This window comes from Ischnura elegans, chromosome 3, assembly GCF_921293095.1.
Source record: "Ischnura elegans chromosome 3, ioIscEleg1.1, whole genome shotgun sequence".
In the NCBI taxonomy this organism is placed as follows: domain Eukaryota; kingdom Metazoa; phylum Arthropoda; class Insecta; order Odonata; family Coenagrionidae; genus Ischnura; species Ischnura elegans.
Genome location: NC_060248.1, coordinates 122228465 through 122246768, shown reverse-complemented (window position 1 = coordinate 122246768; position 18304 = coordinate 122228465). Strand labels below are relative to the sequence as shown.

Below are 18304 nucleotides of genomic sequence, written 5' to 3'. Positions count from 1 at the left end.
GTAAGCCTTTCTTCCAGACCTCAGAAGTGCTTAGTAAATCGCCGTCAAAAATGTTCCGTTTTATTCCTCCAAAACGTTAACTTCAAGTATTCCAATATTGAACCAAGTAAACATTGAAAGCAATGAGTAAATGACAGTAGTTAAATGAGATACAAACCAAGCTTCCCCTATGAAAAAATTGTATAAAACGGTTTCAAATTTTTATACATCCTTATACATTGCCATGGCAATGTATACAAATTTGAAACAGTTTTATACAATTTTTTCATGGGGGTTTATATTACTAGCAAACGATAGTGTTGATTTAATTGATGTTACATTTCAATTTTGCGGCTTCTTAACTCCGCGCCAAGAAATCTTCGTTATTGGAGAAGATTGAATGAATGTTGAATTAAAACTTTTGGGCTATGTCGCCGCGTCAGATTTTGGGACGCGTCAGACCCAAAATCTGACGCGGCGACATAGCCCAAAAGTTTTAATTCAACATGACGAGCACCCGCGAAAGTTTTAACGAAAAAAAAGATTGAATGAATGTTTTCTGAAAGAGGTGAAATATTCTGGCGGATATTTCGCTTTGTTGCCTGTATACGGTCCAAAGTATGTGTTAGATTGGTGAATGAAAGACGGTTTCATCGTCCAAAAATCGAAGTCCAATTAATTGGTTTTTTTCTGTAAAATCATGAATTTCTTATTAATTATTTCTTGTTGGTGTAAGTACAAATAAAATTATGTTTTTAAATTGTATTTTTGCAGTAATTTTACATATTTTTCAAAACTTTCATCGCGCGCTGACCTCCTACGCGGTCCAACTACGGTCGCGCCGAAAGGAGTTTTATTTATAATGCTGTGTGAGTTACTTCTTATTGGCATTCCGCTAAATGAATTAGAATCGCGCGAGTGGTAGTAATATGCGTCCTCTTACCTCATTCGCGAATTAGTTAATCGCGCAGCTTCCGATGCGACGCGGCAAAGAGGGGGGCACTGAAGCGTGCAGAAAGCGAGCCGTGACCTTGTGGGAGTGACCCTGGCACGCCCCGGTGCATGGGATTCCGCGCGTTATGCGGGGAAATAGGGGGAAGGGGTACTTCCGGGAATCACCCCCGAATGCGCCAATAGTTAATAGTTGGGGTGGGGGGTGCGGTCGGAATGGCGACTGAAAAGGGCCTCTTCCGCAGCGGACCACGGAGGCGCTCCAAATGATGCGGGCACTCTACGGTCACAATAGGGTAGTTTCCTTCATCAAAGAAAACGGAAGGCATTGATTGCGATTCGTTACCCACCATTAGAGTAAGTATACAAATTACTTGGTTTAAGAAATCCCAGTTTAGACGAATGGCAATGGTCAATTTTAACCTCTTTTGAAAAAGGCCAGATTGGCGCACATGTGATGCCACTCCATGTGACGTCACAGGGACCTAGTTTCTCTACGGGTAGATAAGAGTTTCACATCGTCTGAGATTATAAATGCATGCATGAGGCACAGACTTCAGGGAAATATCTCTTAATTATCACCTATTAAAACTGCCTAGAGTCGGAAAGTTTCCTTCGTTTAATAAGGGTTTAATATCCCTTATTTAAGCCAAGCGCTACCTACTAGCAGGGTACTCTGCTACCTGCTAGCATCCTGCGTCGTATCAGCGCTCAAAGCCTCGCCCCAAGGTCACCTCACTTGCGGCAGCGGGAACCAGAGCGACGTCACACGGAGTTTTACCAGCATTCATACTTAGCCGTCGCGTTTTCGCGCGCTTGAAATTTTTCCCTTTTCCTTTAATCGCGAAAAATAGATATTGTCATTTAAAAATATAAAAACGTGAAATACGTACTCCAGGAGTAATAATCTTTCGATTTTGGCAATAAAAAAAATAATAGGAAACCACCCTATTGGTGAGCAATTTGGGGATCGCTGCGAAATCACTGGAATGCAGTTGCTGTGCACCAGCGACGTAGATTTACGAGTCACTGCATGAAGTGACACGTTTTGGGCATCTTGCCAGGTTGCCAGCTGACCAGAGAGGAGGAGCGGTTAAATAAAGTTTTTAAAATAAATTTTTATTGCACGAAGCACAGCTTAAACAGATTCGCAATCATCTACAACCCCCAACTCAATATCTACAGTAATGGCGACTCCCCAAACAATCCGATCAACAACGACGACTCCGTTACTAGCCAACGATAACCATCAATAATCCCTTGTCCTACTGTGGAATTCCCTTTTATCTTTCATTCATCTCCTGTGATCAACGACTCAGTGCCACAAGCCGTTTTTCATCATCCATTTACCCGTGTATGTTCATGGCTGGGCAAACGCTCGGATGGTTGCAATAAATTAGAACAGGGCCTATTTCCTAGGCATACAATCGTGGAGTTACGTAGTTGTAAGTGCTTGCGGGGTACCATTTTGATTGTGAATGTATTTACGAATATGCCCGCATTGGTAAATGGATCGTGTGAACACGCCTTTAGGGGTGGTGCATCTGAAACTCAATTCCATTGAAATAAAATAATTAATGGGGCATAATTAACCTTGTGTGATGAAATTGGCGGAAATTACCCGGAAACGAAATAAAAGTTATATTTTCAAAAGAAACTTTCTTCGGGAAACTGTCACGCAAAGAATTGTGCCATAAAAATGGATAAAATAGGATTGGTTGCACAACCGAGTGTTCAGAGAAAAATTGAATGTTATGTTTTTTAAAACAACCAATGATAGTCGAGCTCAAAATTAGCTGATAAAATGCTATTGTATGACGTTATATTTGTAACCATTTTATTTTTGTGCATAAATATAGGACCCACAGCTATGGACTGCTAGTTTTAATATTTTTCACAGACATGACTCTAAAAATTAGATTACTTTTGTAAATGCAGTTTTTTTTAAACTTATATCTGCTTGGATATCAGGTTTGCTTTGAAGCCAGTCTATATTCTGGCATAATAATTCCAATTTTATTCATGCATTGCATAACTAGCATTAAATAAGTTTCTTTTGCAATGTTGACCACAAATACGATATTTCTGCAATGGTGTAGTCTCCTGGCAGGTTCGTTCCTCTTGTAAGAAGAGGGGTGCATGGGCGCAGTTATTGGGAGACAGGGGGAGCCAGGTCCCCTACTTAAATCGTTATTTGTTAAAAAAAAAAAGTGTAGAAGTACAAAAACATTTTAGTCTCGATCAGACAGTATATAAAATGCTATTTTCAGAGGCTAAATTAATCAAAATTTATAAGGGATTATCCCGGGGGACCCCCCCCCCCGTTTCCCTGAGGGGTTCTTCCACAGCCCTAAACCCCCGGAAGGATTGATGCCCCTCACCCTCCTTCCCCCCCCCCCCTCCCCGAGCACAAAAACTCTAAAGGCCGTTTTACACGGTACACGGAATTGCGCAATGTGACGTACGTGCGAAGGCGCAATCCAAATTGCGTCGTGTAAAGCGGTGAATTGCTAGAACACTTGCGAGAATGCGTGGATGCGAGACGGCAAAATAGCCCCTGTTCTAATTTCGTTCATGCATTCGCGCAATTCCACGCCATTTTAGAAATTAATGCAGCTCTAACCTGCGCAATTCCGTGCCCCGTGTAAAACGGCCTTAAGACTCCGCTCATGAGAAAGGGAAGCCTTCTTCACTCTCCTCCATTCGTCCCGTGACCTATCCGCGCTCACATCCGGCGAGCGTATTGTTCAGGACTATTACAAAAAAAAGATCCTAAAGATGGCCTCATAAATGTATTGTCACCCGCCTCGCATTTAAATGGGTTTACAAAAGTCACCACTCGCGTCGCTGGCGGACAGCGTAATCGGAGTTTCATTGGGAAATAACGTATAATTTAGGGTATTAACCGAAATTTTTCTATATGATGATGTGATCGGTAAAATTTTATAACATTTCTGTGCTAGTCCTCTCAATTAAAAACAATTTACTGCAAAATATTGTTCAAAAAAAGTGGATCGTATTGTACTCATCACCGAGGGCATTTTTGAAAACCTATTAAAATGCGACTGAAGGGGCGACAGAATCGTTGCAGGCTTCGGTGGCGGCGGGGTAACGTCCTCGCCTGCCAAACAAGAGGTCTCAGGTTCGAGTCCCGCCTGGGTAGGTTTCCCCTGACCAGGGCAAGGTTGTTCGTGTACGTTTACTTGTTAAAGTTGTTGAATACCCCGATTAAAACGGCCAATATGAGCTGTATTCGGTGGTTTGAGAATAAATAAAAAAATAAACCATCTGTGGGATGGAATTAGGCCTCCTACATGCAGTCCCCTCGTTATCGTGCTTGCATATTTTGTTGCTGTCATTATGCCCTTCGATCATTTTCGTTAACATATTTGCCCCTTTATAAACTTAACCAAGGTTAACGGGCCTACATTTTCAAGCAACATTTTCGTGTCTTTTTACTGATCTATCATCATATAGAAAAAATTCTGTTAATACCCTAAATTATACGTTATTTCCCAATGAAACTCCGATTACGCTGTCCGTCAGCTACGCGAGTGGTGACTTTTGAAACCCCATTTAAATGCGCGTTGGGTGACAATCTCTGAAAAATCAATTTTTTTCGATTTCGACCTTTTCACAAAAAGGAGTCTTTTAAATTTGCGAGACTTATCTTGAACAAAATGTTAGAATATTGAGATAAAAACGAAAATGTTTTTCATGAAATATTTATGATAAAAAAAAATTATGAAATCGATTTGACATAGCGAAAATTGAATTATTGGCCGAAATGCGGCTTTCTGGACTGGTATTCTTAAATACTATTTTATGGTCGAAGTTTACGATGTAATACGATTTACAATGATGAATAAGTTATACGATGACTATATGCCTCAAATTTTACACATACGATTTTCTGGACCAGAAATTCAAGATACGCATGAACGGAATTATATTTTGAGATACTACTTTGCGGCTAGGAGCGGTCGATATGTGGCTAAACGGTCGCAGATACGATAAATGGACAAAATTTTCGTCCTACCATGGGACATTACTAGGCAAAATCTGTTGGGAATGAATATAAAATTATACATTTTTACATTCTCTATCCCCAATCACCGTAAAATCTCATGGAGCGAGGCTCAAGGTTTGGCTTAAACGTCTCAAATTTTTTGGGCCTTATTCTGAGTTTATATCGCGAGACTTTTTTTTTAATGAGGAAGTTTTCCACGAAAAAATATCGATTTTTTTCGATTCGCCCTACTGTCTGGTGAAGCGAAGCAACGGTCTGCTACAATTCTCTCACAAATTAAACTCGTAAGACTGAGGAATATATGAACAATTCGTTAACAACCCTAGTCGAACAGTTTCTTTCAGTAAAATTGAAAATTTAAATCATGCAGATTTCATTGTAAAATAAAAACTTTCTTGGAGAGATCAATTCAAGGGTAGGTGGGTTGCATACCCTCCAGGGTAAGTGGGAGTTGTGGGGGCCCTCCACCTGAAAATTTTAAGATTAATGGTTCAAAATGACGAGTTTTGCGGCTTTCTGAGTGATATTTGATTAATCCCCACACTATTCCATAAGTAATACTAATCCATTAAGTAAAATGGATTAAATTTAAAAATTTCTCTGAGATCTGGGGGGGTTTTTATCCCCCAAAATCCCCCCACGCTGCGCCACTGCGTACAGGTATATTAACGAGTCCTGGGTTTAATAGAATATTATTATTGATGTTTATTCTCTTTGTACAGGCGGCGGGCGTCGCTCCGTCCGTGGGCTCCGTGTACGGCCTTCGCGTGGAGACTTCGGAGGAGGCGACGCTGTACGACGTGGAGGGCGTGCCAGAGGTGATGGCGGGCACGCGCCTCGACCTGCGCCTCATCGGCTCCCGCATCGCCGCCGGAACCCTCGTCGCCTTCACGCCCACGCCCGGACAACCTGGAGGACCGTGCGAATTCCCATCCACCTCCTTCGCGCCGGTGAGTGTCTACGTCGGGTCGGTGCTGCGTATACTCTGTTCATTTTATCCCTGCGGGTGAGCTGGTGTGGCCTAAGCAAGTGGAGATGAGGGGAGGGAAACTTTCTCGACGTGTGACTTTGCGTTTGCCAATCAGCAAACAGTAGGCGTGGCCTCAGTGAGTCGCTCTCAGACCTCCGCCGAGTGAACATCATTAATCTCTGCTCGTGGAGCAGTGTTGCCAAACCTCACGCGTTCTCCTTGTATATGACTAAGTATGCCTTCCACCAAGGTGCCTCATTCAGCGCGGTAGCTGACAATTTCATGGGCTTCTATTAAGGGATTATCCTCAATACCTTCCAAATGAGTAGGTTTATTGTCTCGGCGCCGAAGCCAAAATACCTGTGGCTACATATGACTCACACGTTTTAAGTGACAAAGTAAGGCGGCCATGCACATTTGGCAACGTTATGTTCGCTCCTCCTCTCTCTCTTGGTACGACCCCTCCCCTATCAGCGAAGCCATCCGAGAGTGACCGAACTCTCACGAAAGCTCACCCGCAAGCATAAAGTGAATAGACTATAGCAGGCCACTCCTTCAGTACCCAGCGAGCGAATGGGATCCGGCGCAAAATAACTTTCAATTTTTTTATTGCATTGTAAATACATCACTCATTGTTGAGAACTAATTCACTGCTGAAAAATATCACTCGGTGGCCATTTGAATAATTCTGATAGTTTTCCTGTGAAGTTAGCCCATTCTATGTAGGCTTTAATGCGGAGAGAAAGCACGTCAAATTTTGGATGATTGCCATACATTCGTTTGACTTACTGAAGCTTAACTGAAGTGAATATGTTTCATCAAATGTTAATTATTATCAATGATGTTAAACCCTTAGTGAGTATAGCCATGAGGTAAAAATGATATTATCCTCGCCATGTATTCTATGAACCACTTTCCATCATAGTCAATTGTAACATGCGCAAGAGTTGTTGGTTCTGCATTGATATTGAGGATTTCGTGGAGCAGATAAGAAAACAGCTATTTCCGGCGTAATTTTGAGCCTTATTTCTCGAAAAGGGGGAGGACAATCAATGTCTATTTTAATAAAATTACATGGGAAATAGCGTTTTATTTTTACTCTTACTTCAACCAATGTAGCTTTACCCAATGAATTGGAGACTTACCCTTGAAAGTCAGTCTCAAATTAGAATCTTTTTACTCGATCAGTCGTCCCACTAATGCTCGAGGAGTTCAACTCCGTAATGGCCTGTTTACACGATACATTAACACGTACGAGTTAATGTCTGTTTGCATGAATGATTTTTGTGGACCGGAACGGAACATGTACAAATGCATGAACCAAATTAGAAGAGGTTCTACTTTCTGTGCATGCATTTGCACAAGTTAGGTGGTTACACGGTGCATTTTGGCGTTCATTCTCGCATTCATACATTTAGACATTAACCCGTACGTGTTAATTTACCGTGTAAACAGGCCTTAATAGACAGCCTGCTATTTTTAAATTAATCTTGTCAATCAGCTCTACTGATCCAACTCCAACATTAACAATATTTGTCCATGGGATTCTGGGCTTTTCTGATTCATAATACTTATTTACTTGTAATTATACATGTCTATCTGTATAATATGAGGCTATTGTGTTCTTTCAAGAAATCCAACATTTTAAAAAGCAAAGAGCCGCGACGTGGATCATCATCATAAGTCAACAATCGTGAGATTTGCAGCTCTCCATTCCTCTCTCCTATTCGCTAGCCTTTTCATAGCAACGTATTTCTTCTCTTTTACATCCTTATAATAATCTGCCCTATGTTCGTTCGTCCACCTCTCCTTAAACGACTGTCTTCGCCAGGCCATCATGCTTTATGATATGGCCTACTTCTTCTTATGGCTTTGAGAATACTTCCCTTGTCTATTACTCTTCCTTTTTACCTACGCGGTCGATCAATTACATTTTCATAATTCTTCGATAACACCACATTTTTAATGATTCTTCTCTTGAGATTTCTGCTGCTATCAACGTCCAATCTTCGTTGCCATCAAGGAAACATGCTCCGTAAGTAGCATTCTAATGAATTGCTTCCTTACTTCTCTGTCTGTATTCTCAAAGATATGGTTATTTAATAATTATTAGATAGCTTCAAATACTTTGATCCCATAACCGTGCGAAAAGAACTTGGCGGAGAAAGTGGATGTGAAAATGTGTCAACCAGTTTGGAATACCTTTTGCGACGTAAACGTGAAGGACAAAATCAGACGGCGTTGGGGTGGGAGAGGGTTGGGAGAAAGGTCAGTGGTGGTTCCCTTCGAGAGCACGTGATATAAGGTCAAGGGCAAAGGGGTGTGTGGGATGGAAAGAGAAGGGGGCCGCCCGCATTGCCTAACGTTGGTGAAGTACAATTGTAACTCTTTTATATCGTAAGATGGCATTGTCTTTAATGGGTGTACAATAGGGCGGATCGCAAAAATCGATTTTTTTTTTCAAATCCATTTGGCCCAATGAATGACCATAAAATATTATATTTTTCGAATTTTGACCCTCTCCCCCTAAATTGCATTTGAGCGAGGGTCAGGGGTTCACGTAGAGGTCTTAAATTTTTCGGGCCTCATTTTTAATCGGTCCCACAACTTTTTTTCATTGGGCCAGATGGATTTGAAAAAAATCGATTTTTGCGATCCGCCCTAGTGTACAATCAGTTTAAATAAAACTTTCTTAAATTTTGCATGCGACTTGATTATTATTTATTAGGGTAAAAGTAAAGGTAGCTCAAGATTTCATTTGCGCCTCCTCCTTGAGTATTTTCTATATCTGCTACTGTTGGAAGATGACAGATGGATAATGTTGGAAGATGTGCACACCTACTAGTACATAAAGGCTATCACTCTCAAAATTAAGAAAGTGTGCATCCCAATACACTGTGTCCGATTTTGGCCATGACCTAAATGCTACTAATTGTAAGTGTAAGAAGTAATTAACTATTCGCAGAATCGGACATTTATTTCTCAAATCGATCTCTCGACGCAAAAGTGACTTAAACAGAGTGTTACATCATTCGCTACGTTCACCAAGCGAACTCGGATCGGTCTGAACTCAAGCCTACCTAAAAAGGGAAAGTAAGCTCACTGGGAGCGTTGCGTTTACCAACATCGAATAAGCATATTGATCTTCGTATATCGATTCTCCACTCCTTCCGTTTGTCTACCTCCCGTGTGATTACATTCCGCTGTGCGTTTCGCCATCTAGTCTTGTTAATCTAGTTTCTTAAGATGGAATTGGAGACGATATCATTATTTTTTATCATAGTACCCGGACGCTGTTGATTACGAATTTAACCCGATATCGGGCACTGCTGAATCGAAGGAAAATGAACACCGACAGGGATTATTTGCCATTTGGGAATTTACTAGGTCGATTTATATCTAAGTAGAAGATTCAGCGTGGGTTTTTCTGCGGAGAGAAGGATGAGAACGCTTAACTTTGCCAGGATTAGCCAATGCTATGGTGAGAAGTTACGGTTGATAGCCATTTCAATGAGGGTGAGTAAGTTCCGAATTAGTAAAGCCACCTTTGAACATTTTGGCCACATTTTAGAACCAAAACCGCGTACCATGGACGATTCCGCACACAAAACGGAACCTTCGTGAAAGAAAGTGGTAATCGGATGACGAAGAAGAATTGATATGCGCAACTGAGCTGGATCAGCCGGATATGTTTTCCACTCTGACCGGCTTGGTTAGACCGGTTGAGAGTGCTACCAAGGGCGTGCTCAGGATCGAAACTATACTCTGTTCATTTTATATATGCGGGTGAGCTGGTGTGGCCAAAGCAAGTGCAGATGAGGGGAGGGAAAGTTTCTCGACATGTGACTTTGCCTTTGCCAATCAGCAAACAGTAGGCGTGGCCTCAGTAGGTCGCACTCAGACCTCCGCCGAGTGAACATCATGAATCTGCTTGTGGAGCAGTGTTGCCAAACCTCACGCGTTCTCCTTGTATATGACTAAGTATGCCTTCCACCAAGGTGCCTCATTCAGCGCGGTAGCTGACAATTTCATGGGCTTCTATTAAGGGATTATCCTCAATACCTTCCAAATGAGTAGGTTTATTGTCTCGGCGCCGAAGCCAAAATACCTGTGGCTACATATGACTCACACGTTTTAAGTGACAAAGTAAGGCGGCCATGCACATTTGGCAACGTTATGTTCGCTCCTCCTCTCTCTCTTGGTACGACCCCTCCCCTATCAGCGAAGCCATCCGAGAGTGACCGGACTCTCACGAAATCTCACCCGCAAGCATAAAGTGAATAGACTATAGTGGGGGGCAAGCCGCGGTCTTTCAAATTGTTACACAGAAAGGGTTAAGGAAACCAAAATTTCAAGAAAATTGTATCGAAGCGTCTGATGATCTAGGGAGGGATGGTAAGATAAAGTTTTTCGAACTTGTACGCAGGATATATGAGGAGGGATGTTGGCCGGAGGATTTCGTGAAAACGGTTCTAATGCCGCTCCCGAAAAAGAAGAAAGATTTGGAATTCGGAGATTGTTGGACTATTAGCCTAATATCGCACGCGTCGGTAGCGGTACTTAAGATATTGAACAGGTGAATGGAGGCGTGGGCGAAATATTATTTGGGGGAAGATGAGTTTGATTTTAGGAAAGTGTAGTCAACTCGTGATGCAATTGCAATAATGAGGTCCCTCATGGAGAGGAACCTAGAATATGACCAGTACGTTTATGCCTGTTTCGTGGATTTTGAAAAAGCATTTGATAGAGTGAACTGGGTCAAGTTAATTGATATTCTCAAGAAAATAGGCGTATATTGGAGGGATGGACGACTCATTCGTAATCTGTATGTGACTCTGAATGCGCAACTGAGGGTAGCGGACGGAGAATCTGGGTGGGCAAGCATTAGCCTAGGAGTGAGGAACTGCTGTCCTCAATCGCCGCTGCTTTTTAACGTGAACCTACGCTGAGGAGATAGTAAGAGAAGCGTGGGATGAATTGGAAGCTGGAGTAAAAGTGGGAGGATTGATCTTTAAATCAGTTAGGTTCGCGGATGATCAGGCGTTGATTAGTCAGTCAGCGAGGGGACTGCAGGCTGTAGTGGATGCGTTGGACAAGCGATGCGAGGAGTATGGGATGAAGAATAATCACTAGAAGACTAAGATTATGCTGTTTTGTAAAGCATCGCGTGCGAGGAATGTGATACCGAAGGAGGTTGGGAAAAACTTAGCAGGTTGAGCAATTCAAGTATTTGGACAGCACATTAGAGGAAAACGGATACAGCAGTAAGGACGTCAGGAAGAGAATTGTGTTAGCAAATGAGGCATTCGTGAACAGGAAGGAGATTATGAGAGGATAGTTACGTAATAGTTTAAACAAAAGGTAAGTAAAGAGTATGATCTAGAGTGTAGCGCTTTATGGTACAGAAACGTGGACACTTAGGAAGGAGGACGATAAAAGACTGGAGGCGTTCGAGATGTGGGTGTGGCGAAGAATATAAAAGGTGCAGTGGACGGAGAGGAGGAACGACGAAGGGCTGGACATGTTTGAGTGAGGAGAGGCAGCTTTTAGATGAGATACGTAGGAGACAGAAAGTATGGTTGGATGGAGTACTCAGCGGGCTGGGGATGTTGAAAACAGAGTTACAGGGTAGAATGCTGGGTTAGCGAGGGAGAGGCAGGAATAGAATAGGATCTTTAGTTAGAATGAAAGGGAGGAGGCCTTACAGTGAATTGAAGAGGGGATTACATGAAGAAAAAGTTGGCTGCCTGAATGCTTCTGAAGTACTCCATGAAAACCTTCCGTAATCAGTAGAATACTTTAATAATTATATGTAAACACATATGTCCCTCTTTACCATTTGCTATTGAGACAGTAGGTTCCAATTCCAACCGAAACCACTGACGTCACGTTCAGGGATGCCGACTTACAAAAAATATTGGGGGGGCTCAAACCGGAGATCTTGCCGCGGGAAATTTTATAAGTAGTAAGTTATAAGTTTTTTAAGTATTTAGGATAGTCATATGATCAACATTAGAACCCTGGAAACTCGAATCTCGATATCTGGACACTCCGGGAAAAATCAACAAGACACTGACACATTTTTTCCTCACACCCATAACGAATTTTTGAGGGGCTCATGGCTCGGGCCCCCTCAGGCCCCATGGAGTCGACGCCACTGGTCACGTTGTTTATATTTATTAACTTTGTGGTAGCGGTGGTCTGAAGCAATCTCCTCATGAAAGAGTTGTTGATGTTGCTACTCGGGACCAATATATTTCCCTAGCAACCTATCTACAGCAGCGCATAGTATTTCGCAGCGTGTAGTTTGAGTTTGTTTACGAGCATGTGATAAGCAGAGCCTTAGTAACAGTAACCCTTCCAAGTTTTACAGTTCGTACTACTTTTATTGCCACTGAAAGCCGGAAATAGTGCGTGAACTTTTGTTCATCTCCTTTTCACCTAACCGTTAGCCCACGACATGAAGAGTTCAATTTGTTGTCATTTCTATGTCCTTCGATTATCTCTTTACTAGCTGACCCGGCGAACTTCGTAACGCCTAACAATCAATGAACTTACAGTTTAGTTACACCATTAATAAATCAAGAGCGGCTGTATCGTTTTTAATCATGTTTAATTTATTATAATAAAATAAGGATACAAATTCAATAAAACTACGTAAATGAGTATCAAAATTGTTTGTCAGAAAGACATTTTCTTTATTGAATCTACATAGGGTGGATCGGAGCACGTTTACGCGGATTTTTTTCAATGAATTTTGTTACATTTTAGCTTAAGAGATTTTGGGCATTGTGGTTTCAAAAAGCAGTTAATGAAATAAAAATTATACGGATTCAGTTGTTGGCTATTTGTGTAATTAACTGTAAAAAAAATGTTTTTAGGTCCAAGTCCGTTGCGTAAACTTGGCCCGTTCACGGGGCAGGCTAACACAACGCCAGACCGAAGCTTGACTGATGCTCAAAATCGTGTGAGAAATGCCCCTATGAAGCAACATTCGTATCAAATGACTTTAGGCGCGCCAGGTATAGTATCTCTGTTTGGAAGAAATGCACTGCGTAAACGTGCTGCATGCGTAAACGCACCACGGTGTGCCCTACACATTCGAGTTTAATGTCTTGCGTCAAGCACCTTCTGATAAACTACAGTTTTTGTTTTGTTATCAGGCGCAGGATAAAGCGGATGAAGCTAAATAAATATAGCGAAGTGAAGCAGTGACGCAGCGAGGGGGTTTTTGGGTGTTAAAACCCCCCCTTACCTAAGCGAGTTTTCTATACCCTACAGACCCGTAGTATTTGCTGTCCCTTAAAACCCCCTATCCTTATTTCCTAGCTGCGCTCTTGAAGTGAAGGAAGAAATACAGCGGATGGTTTACCGACTCGTTAACATACCACGTTTAATTGATCATGAGAAAATCATGGGTTCATTAGCACGTGAGCACCAACATCACAAAAACTGAAAGACTGACCATGCGATTTGTTAATCGTTATCACGAGTGCAACACGAATTGGAAATTGAATACGTTTAGCTCAAAAGGGCATATAAGTTGGGATCATGGAATCTTCGGAATGAGAACTTCCTCATCTTTGAGTTTTCCTTTGAGTAAAGTCGCGCGAATCACATTCATTATCAATTTTTTTAAATCACCAAACGCATTCCGTTGGATAGTTATGGTTGGGGTATGTTTCGAAAGATTATTAACACAGAGCCTACCTTTAGCTGTAGATCGTGGTAAGCCAGGTACGTCCAAGGACTTTAAATATTCAGATAGATAGTTAGTGACTTCGTCTTCGCCTCGACAGGAACACGGACATTACCGTTTGTCAACAATTGCTTGGAGATTTGTTTACAAACACGGTAGTTAAGAGTCAACTCGAGCTGGGCTTACAATCAGCTCTAATTAATTTTTTTAAATGCAATTTCAATATTTTGAATATATTTAGTAATTAAAATGTTATATTGCCACAAAATTCAGTTATTAAATTGGTAAAAACAAAACAAATAATTTAATTTGTAGTTTTGTATCAATTGTTGTTGCGTTACTAACTCCTAAAAACATGTCACTAAGAAAGAGATGAATTTTTTTTGGTGAAATTATCCTTTTTTTAATAGCCTATATGTTAACCCCGCCTGAGACGAATCCAAAGAACCAAATCTCATTGAAATCGGTGCAGCCGTTCTCGAGTTATAAGTGTTCTAACTAACACGATTTTCGACTTTCTTTTATATATATAGATTTCGATAATGAACGAAAACAGTCGCGGATATCATTTTCGTTCCGTGTAAACATGGATGTATGCTAAACATCACCGTGATTATGATAAAACGAGAATGACGCTAGGCATATCATCTTCGGAAAGTATATTCCGTTTATACATAAATGCCAGTTTCTTGTTTACCTTGAGCTGCCCCGATGTCCCCAGAATGCAGAGTTCCTCCGTGGATTCCTTCATAAACGACGTCATGGTAAGCGTATCAGTTTACTTCCACCTTATCTCTCTTTTTGTTGTTTTAATTTGTTGCTGGGAAAAGCATTGGATGTTGGCCATGGAGTAATAGAACGTTCCATTTACAAATAAGCCGTGATCATGACGTGGAGTTTTCGTGTGGTTGATTTTGTGAGCGTATATGTATCTATGCAGTTTTCTTAAAATATTGAGTTTGCTTTAAATGCAATCTAGGCTGATCGTATTTTGAATATGTTGATTTATTCATGCTACTGCAATCCTAGGAGTGACGTTATGGAGCATCGCACAGTACATATTTTTCCCTTTCCGTTAGCTTCCTGGTGTTCTTTTGCACTTCTTGATCTGCCCCAAGGAGATCTTATCTTGGTCTTCATCGGGGACGTTTCCTTCAATTTCTCTCTCCGATATATCTTTCACGTAATCACTGTATCCCATTACATAAGCCTGTCCACCTTGTCCTTCTTTGGCGTATGGTGCTCCGCAGTTCCCTTTCCTCTCTATTATTCTGAGTGCATTGTGGTTTCTCAACCCATCCGTCAGTTTGATCTTCAGGATCTGCCTCCAGCTCTAGTGTCGGAACTCTTTTCTATTCTCTTCTGGTCCACCATTATACTATTCTTTTCTGGTCTGCTTTCCCAATGATCAATTTTAATGAACCTTTGAGTGCTTCTTTTAGAATACTCCATATTCGTAAGTATCTCACAGATAGATGCCTTATCGTTTCATATATTAATATCGTATATAATAATGGTAATCTGATTACAATGTCACTATTGCTGTAAATCTAAGCTCAGTCGCGTAAAGTAGGTTTTAATTTCGCGTTAATGATGTTGCTTCGTCGTTCGGTGCCAATTTTCTCTCGTCTGATTTATGAAATCTATTGTTTGTTTTATTTGTGATTTCACCCGCCATTTTTATATTTGGCATAACTAGTAATTCAGCTTTCTTATGATGTTGATAACTATCGGTCGTAATCTCAATTCGAACTTTGATTGGTCAAAAATATCTTGATTACAACTTGAACTCCCTAAACTTCTTCTCTTAAAACTAATCTCGTTTTCAGCTGCTTTGAACAATGTCTTTCAGTTACTAAAAGTTGTATTTTTAGGCTTGTTTTTACTCAGTTAGTGAGTGTATGGAGAAATCACATGGTCTCATTTGGCTTTCATAATGGTTTATTTTTCTAAAATTGAAGTTCATAGTATGTGATAGCTTCCGTCTCAATCTGTATAAGGCGTTTTTTCCAATGATCCAATTACACTTTGATTCCTCTTCTTTTTACTTGCTCCAATACACCTTTGCGAATCTCTTTCTTCACATGATGCAATTTAATCCCCTTCTGTAATGTATCCCTTCAAGAAGACTTTCCAACCTAGCTCCTGTCTTTTTCCGTTTTGTATCATGGCTCAATAAATAGATAATCCATTCCACGTTCTTTCGAGATCGGAACTTGCGTCGCCCTACTCTGTATCAACCGCAAGTAGTTCTCAATTGCTTATTTCAAGCCCTGCATCAAGAATGCCTTTAGGTGGAACTGTATCTCTGCGTGATGATTTTCTTAGGGTGACAATAAATAAATAAATTTGAGGTTCAGTCAAATGTTGAAAACTACTTTTTCATATTTTTAAAATGTTAAAAACGAACTTCTTGCACCATGAAATTTTCGAGATGACAGCATGAGTTTTACGCAAGTCACCAAAGAAAACCGCTCACCATCACCAAAGAAAACCGCTCGATCGGGACGGTTTCACCCTAAGACAATCAACGCGGCGAGAACCCGAAAGATGGAGAGATTATCGCTAATCAAGAACGCCACGGAAAACTACGAGAGAACTCTTTCTCCGCTAAGCCGAGTAGAAGGTTGGAACACACTTGAGAGGACGCCTCCTTCCCGACCCGACGCCGTCTTCTTTGGTGATATATTAATCGGATTAATTGCGTAAAACTCATGCTGTCATCTTGAAATTTTCGTGGTGTATAAAGTTCGTTTTTAACATTTAAAAAGTAGTTGCCAATATTTGACTGTATTTCAAATTTATTTATTACCTCACCACCAAAAACAACTCTATTTGTCCGTTTAAATCAGGGTTTTTCATAACATTTAACACAATGAAGTGTACAAGTACACCCGTGCCCTGGATAGGGGTAACCTATTCAGGCGGGACTCGAATCCGCGACCTCCGGTTTGGCAGGGGAAGAATAGACCCCGCCGTGACCGAGGCCGGCGGGGTAAAGTAGCCGCCTTTGATTGTCTATAATCATTTTACCTATTCATTATTTTCTCAGGTATATTTTTAGCGCATTTTCTCATATATGGGTAAATGGGTGCTGTTGTATTCGATTTGTCTATATACAGTAGACCTTAGTCTGAGGCTTTTTTTAGTATACATTATGAATTTTTATGCGATTTTCTCGAATTCTCGAAACAACTAATACTATTGATAACTATTTCATTTTTATTAAGTTTAGATGGAAATATTTATGCTGTAAACATTCCAATAATTTTACAGTATTGTGAAAAACTGCTTCCTTTGAAATAATAACCTTTGAAAAATATTATTTCTAATTTTATTTACTATGAGCAGTATAATGGACTAATTTATCTAAAAAACGGATTTAGAGTTTCCTTTCCAATCCACTTTTTTCGGTTAATTTCAGCATTATACCTAATGCAGCGTAATAAACTAATCGCAGTTTGATATACTAATCGCAGTAATAAACTGATCTATATAAGAGAAAATGCGCTTTAAGTCATTCACTGCAGTGAGTACTGAGCTATTTTTTTACATTCGAGTTACAGGAAAATGTCGCACAAAATGTCTCTGATTTCCATGAAAATTTCTAGATGATTGCGTAAGTTTTACGCGAGTAATCCGTCACAAGATAATAGCGAGCGAGCAGGAGATACGCGTCCTCTTAAACGTAATTCAGGTGTACGAATATTACAAAAGAGGATCCTCAATAATGCCTCTAAGTGTGTTGTCACCCACCGCGCATTTGATGTGTTTACAAAAGTCGCCACTCGCGTCGCTGACAAACAAATCGATCCGAGTTTCACGGGGAAATAAGGAATAATTAGGGGTGTCGAATGAAATTTACATTCGTGATGATGCTTTTTATCAAATTCAAAACTTTTCAACGCTATTCATCGCAATTACAAACATTATCCCGCAAAATATTGGAAAGATCGTATTTCACTCATTTCCGCGATGCGGACATTTTTCCGATTAAAATGCGATCAAAGTGGCAACAGAAATCAGCCTTCTATGGGATGGAATTGGGTCTCCTCTATGCATTCCCCTTGCGTAAGTCTGGGGGACTGCGAGTTCCCGTCACGGAATGGAGACATGATCGTAAGAATTCACTTTTTCATGTTTCACTCTTCATTTGTGTCATTTCAGTACCCTTTACGACTTTTTAAGGTCATTATCAATTACATACCTTTCTCTCGACATGTATTCAAGCGATTATGGCCTGGATAGGTCGAAACCGGTTTGAGTTTTCATGAAAAGAACGAATTACATATAGACCGAATTCAGTGGCGCCGACTCCATGGGGCTTGAGGGGGCCCGAGCCCCCCCAAAAATTCGTTATGGGGGTGAAGCAAAAATGTGTTAGGCTTTTCGGTTATCCCCGCAGTGCCCAGTTATCGAGAGTCGAGTTTTCAGGTTTCTAATGTTAATCAGATGGCATCTAAAGTGCTTTAAAAAACTTTAAACTCACTCTATAAAATTTCCGGGGAAAGGCCCCCGGATTGCCCCCACCCAATATTTTTTATAAGTTGGCAACCCTGACCGAATTGCATTTTATTATCAAATCTTTTGTGTGCTTCCTTGGATGAACATTCAAGTCCCTAGCTCCATATACAGTGAAACCTCGATTTTACATTCCCCCGTTATACATTTTCCC

General features: G+C 40.8%; 1 protein-coding gene across 2 annotated transcripts in view; it reads left to right on the top strand.

Moving 5' to 3' along the window:
- Positions 1-18304, top strand: part of LOC124156472 (unextended protein) — a 182047-nt gene that overhangs the window by 124824 nt on the left and 38919 nt on the right. For both annotated transcript variants that reach the window (XM_046531041.1, XM_046531042.1), the window contains exon 3: positions 5683-5910. In XM_046531041.1, the coding sequence (XP_046386997.1) occupies positions 5683-5910 (228 nt within the window). The remainder of the gene's footprint in view (positions 1-5682; positions 5911-18304) is intronic.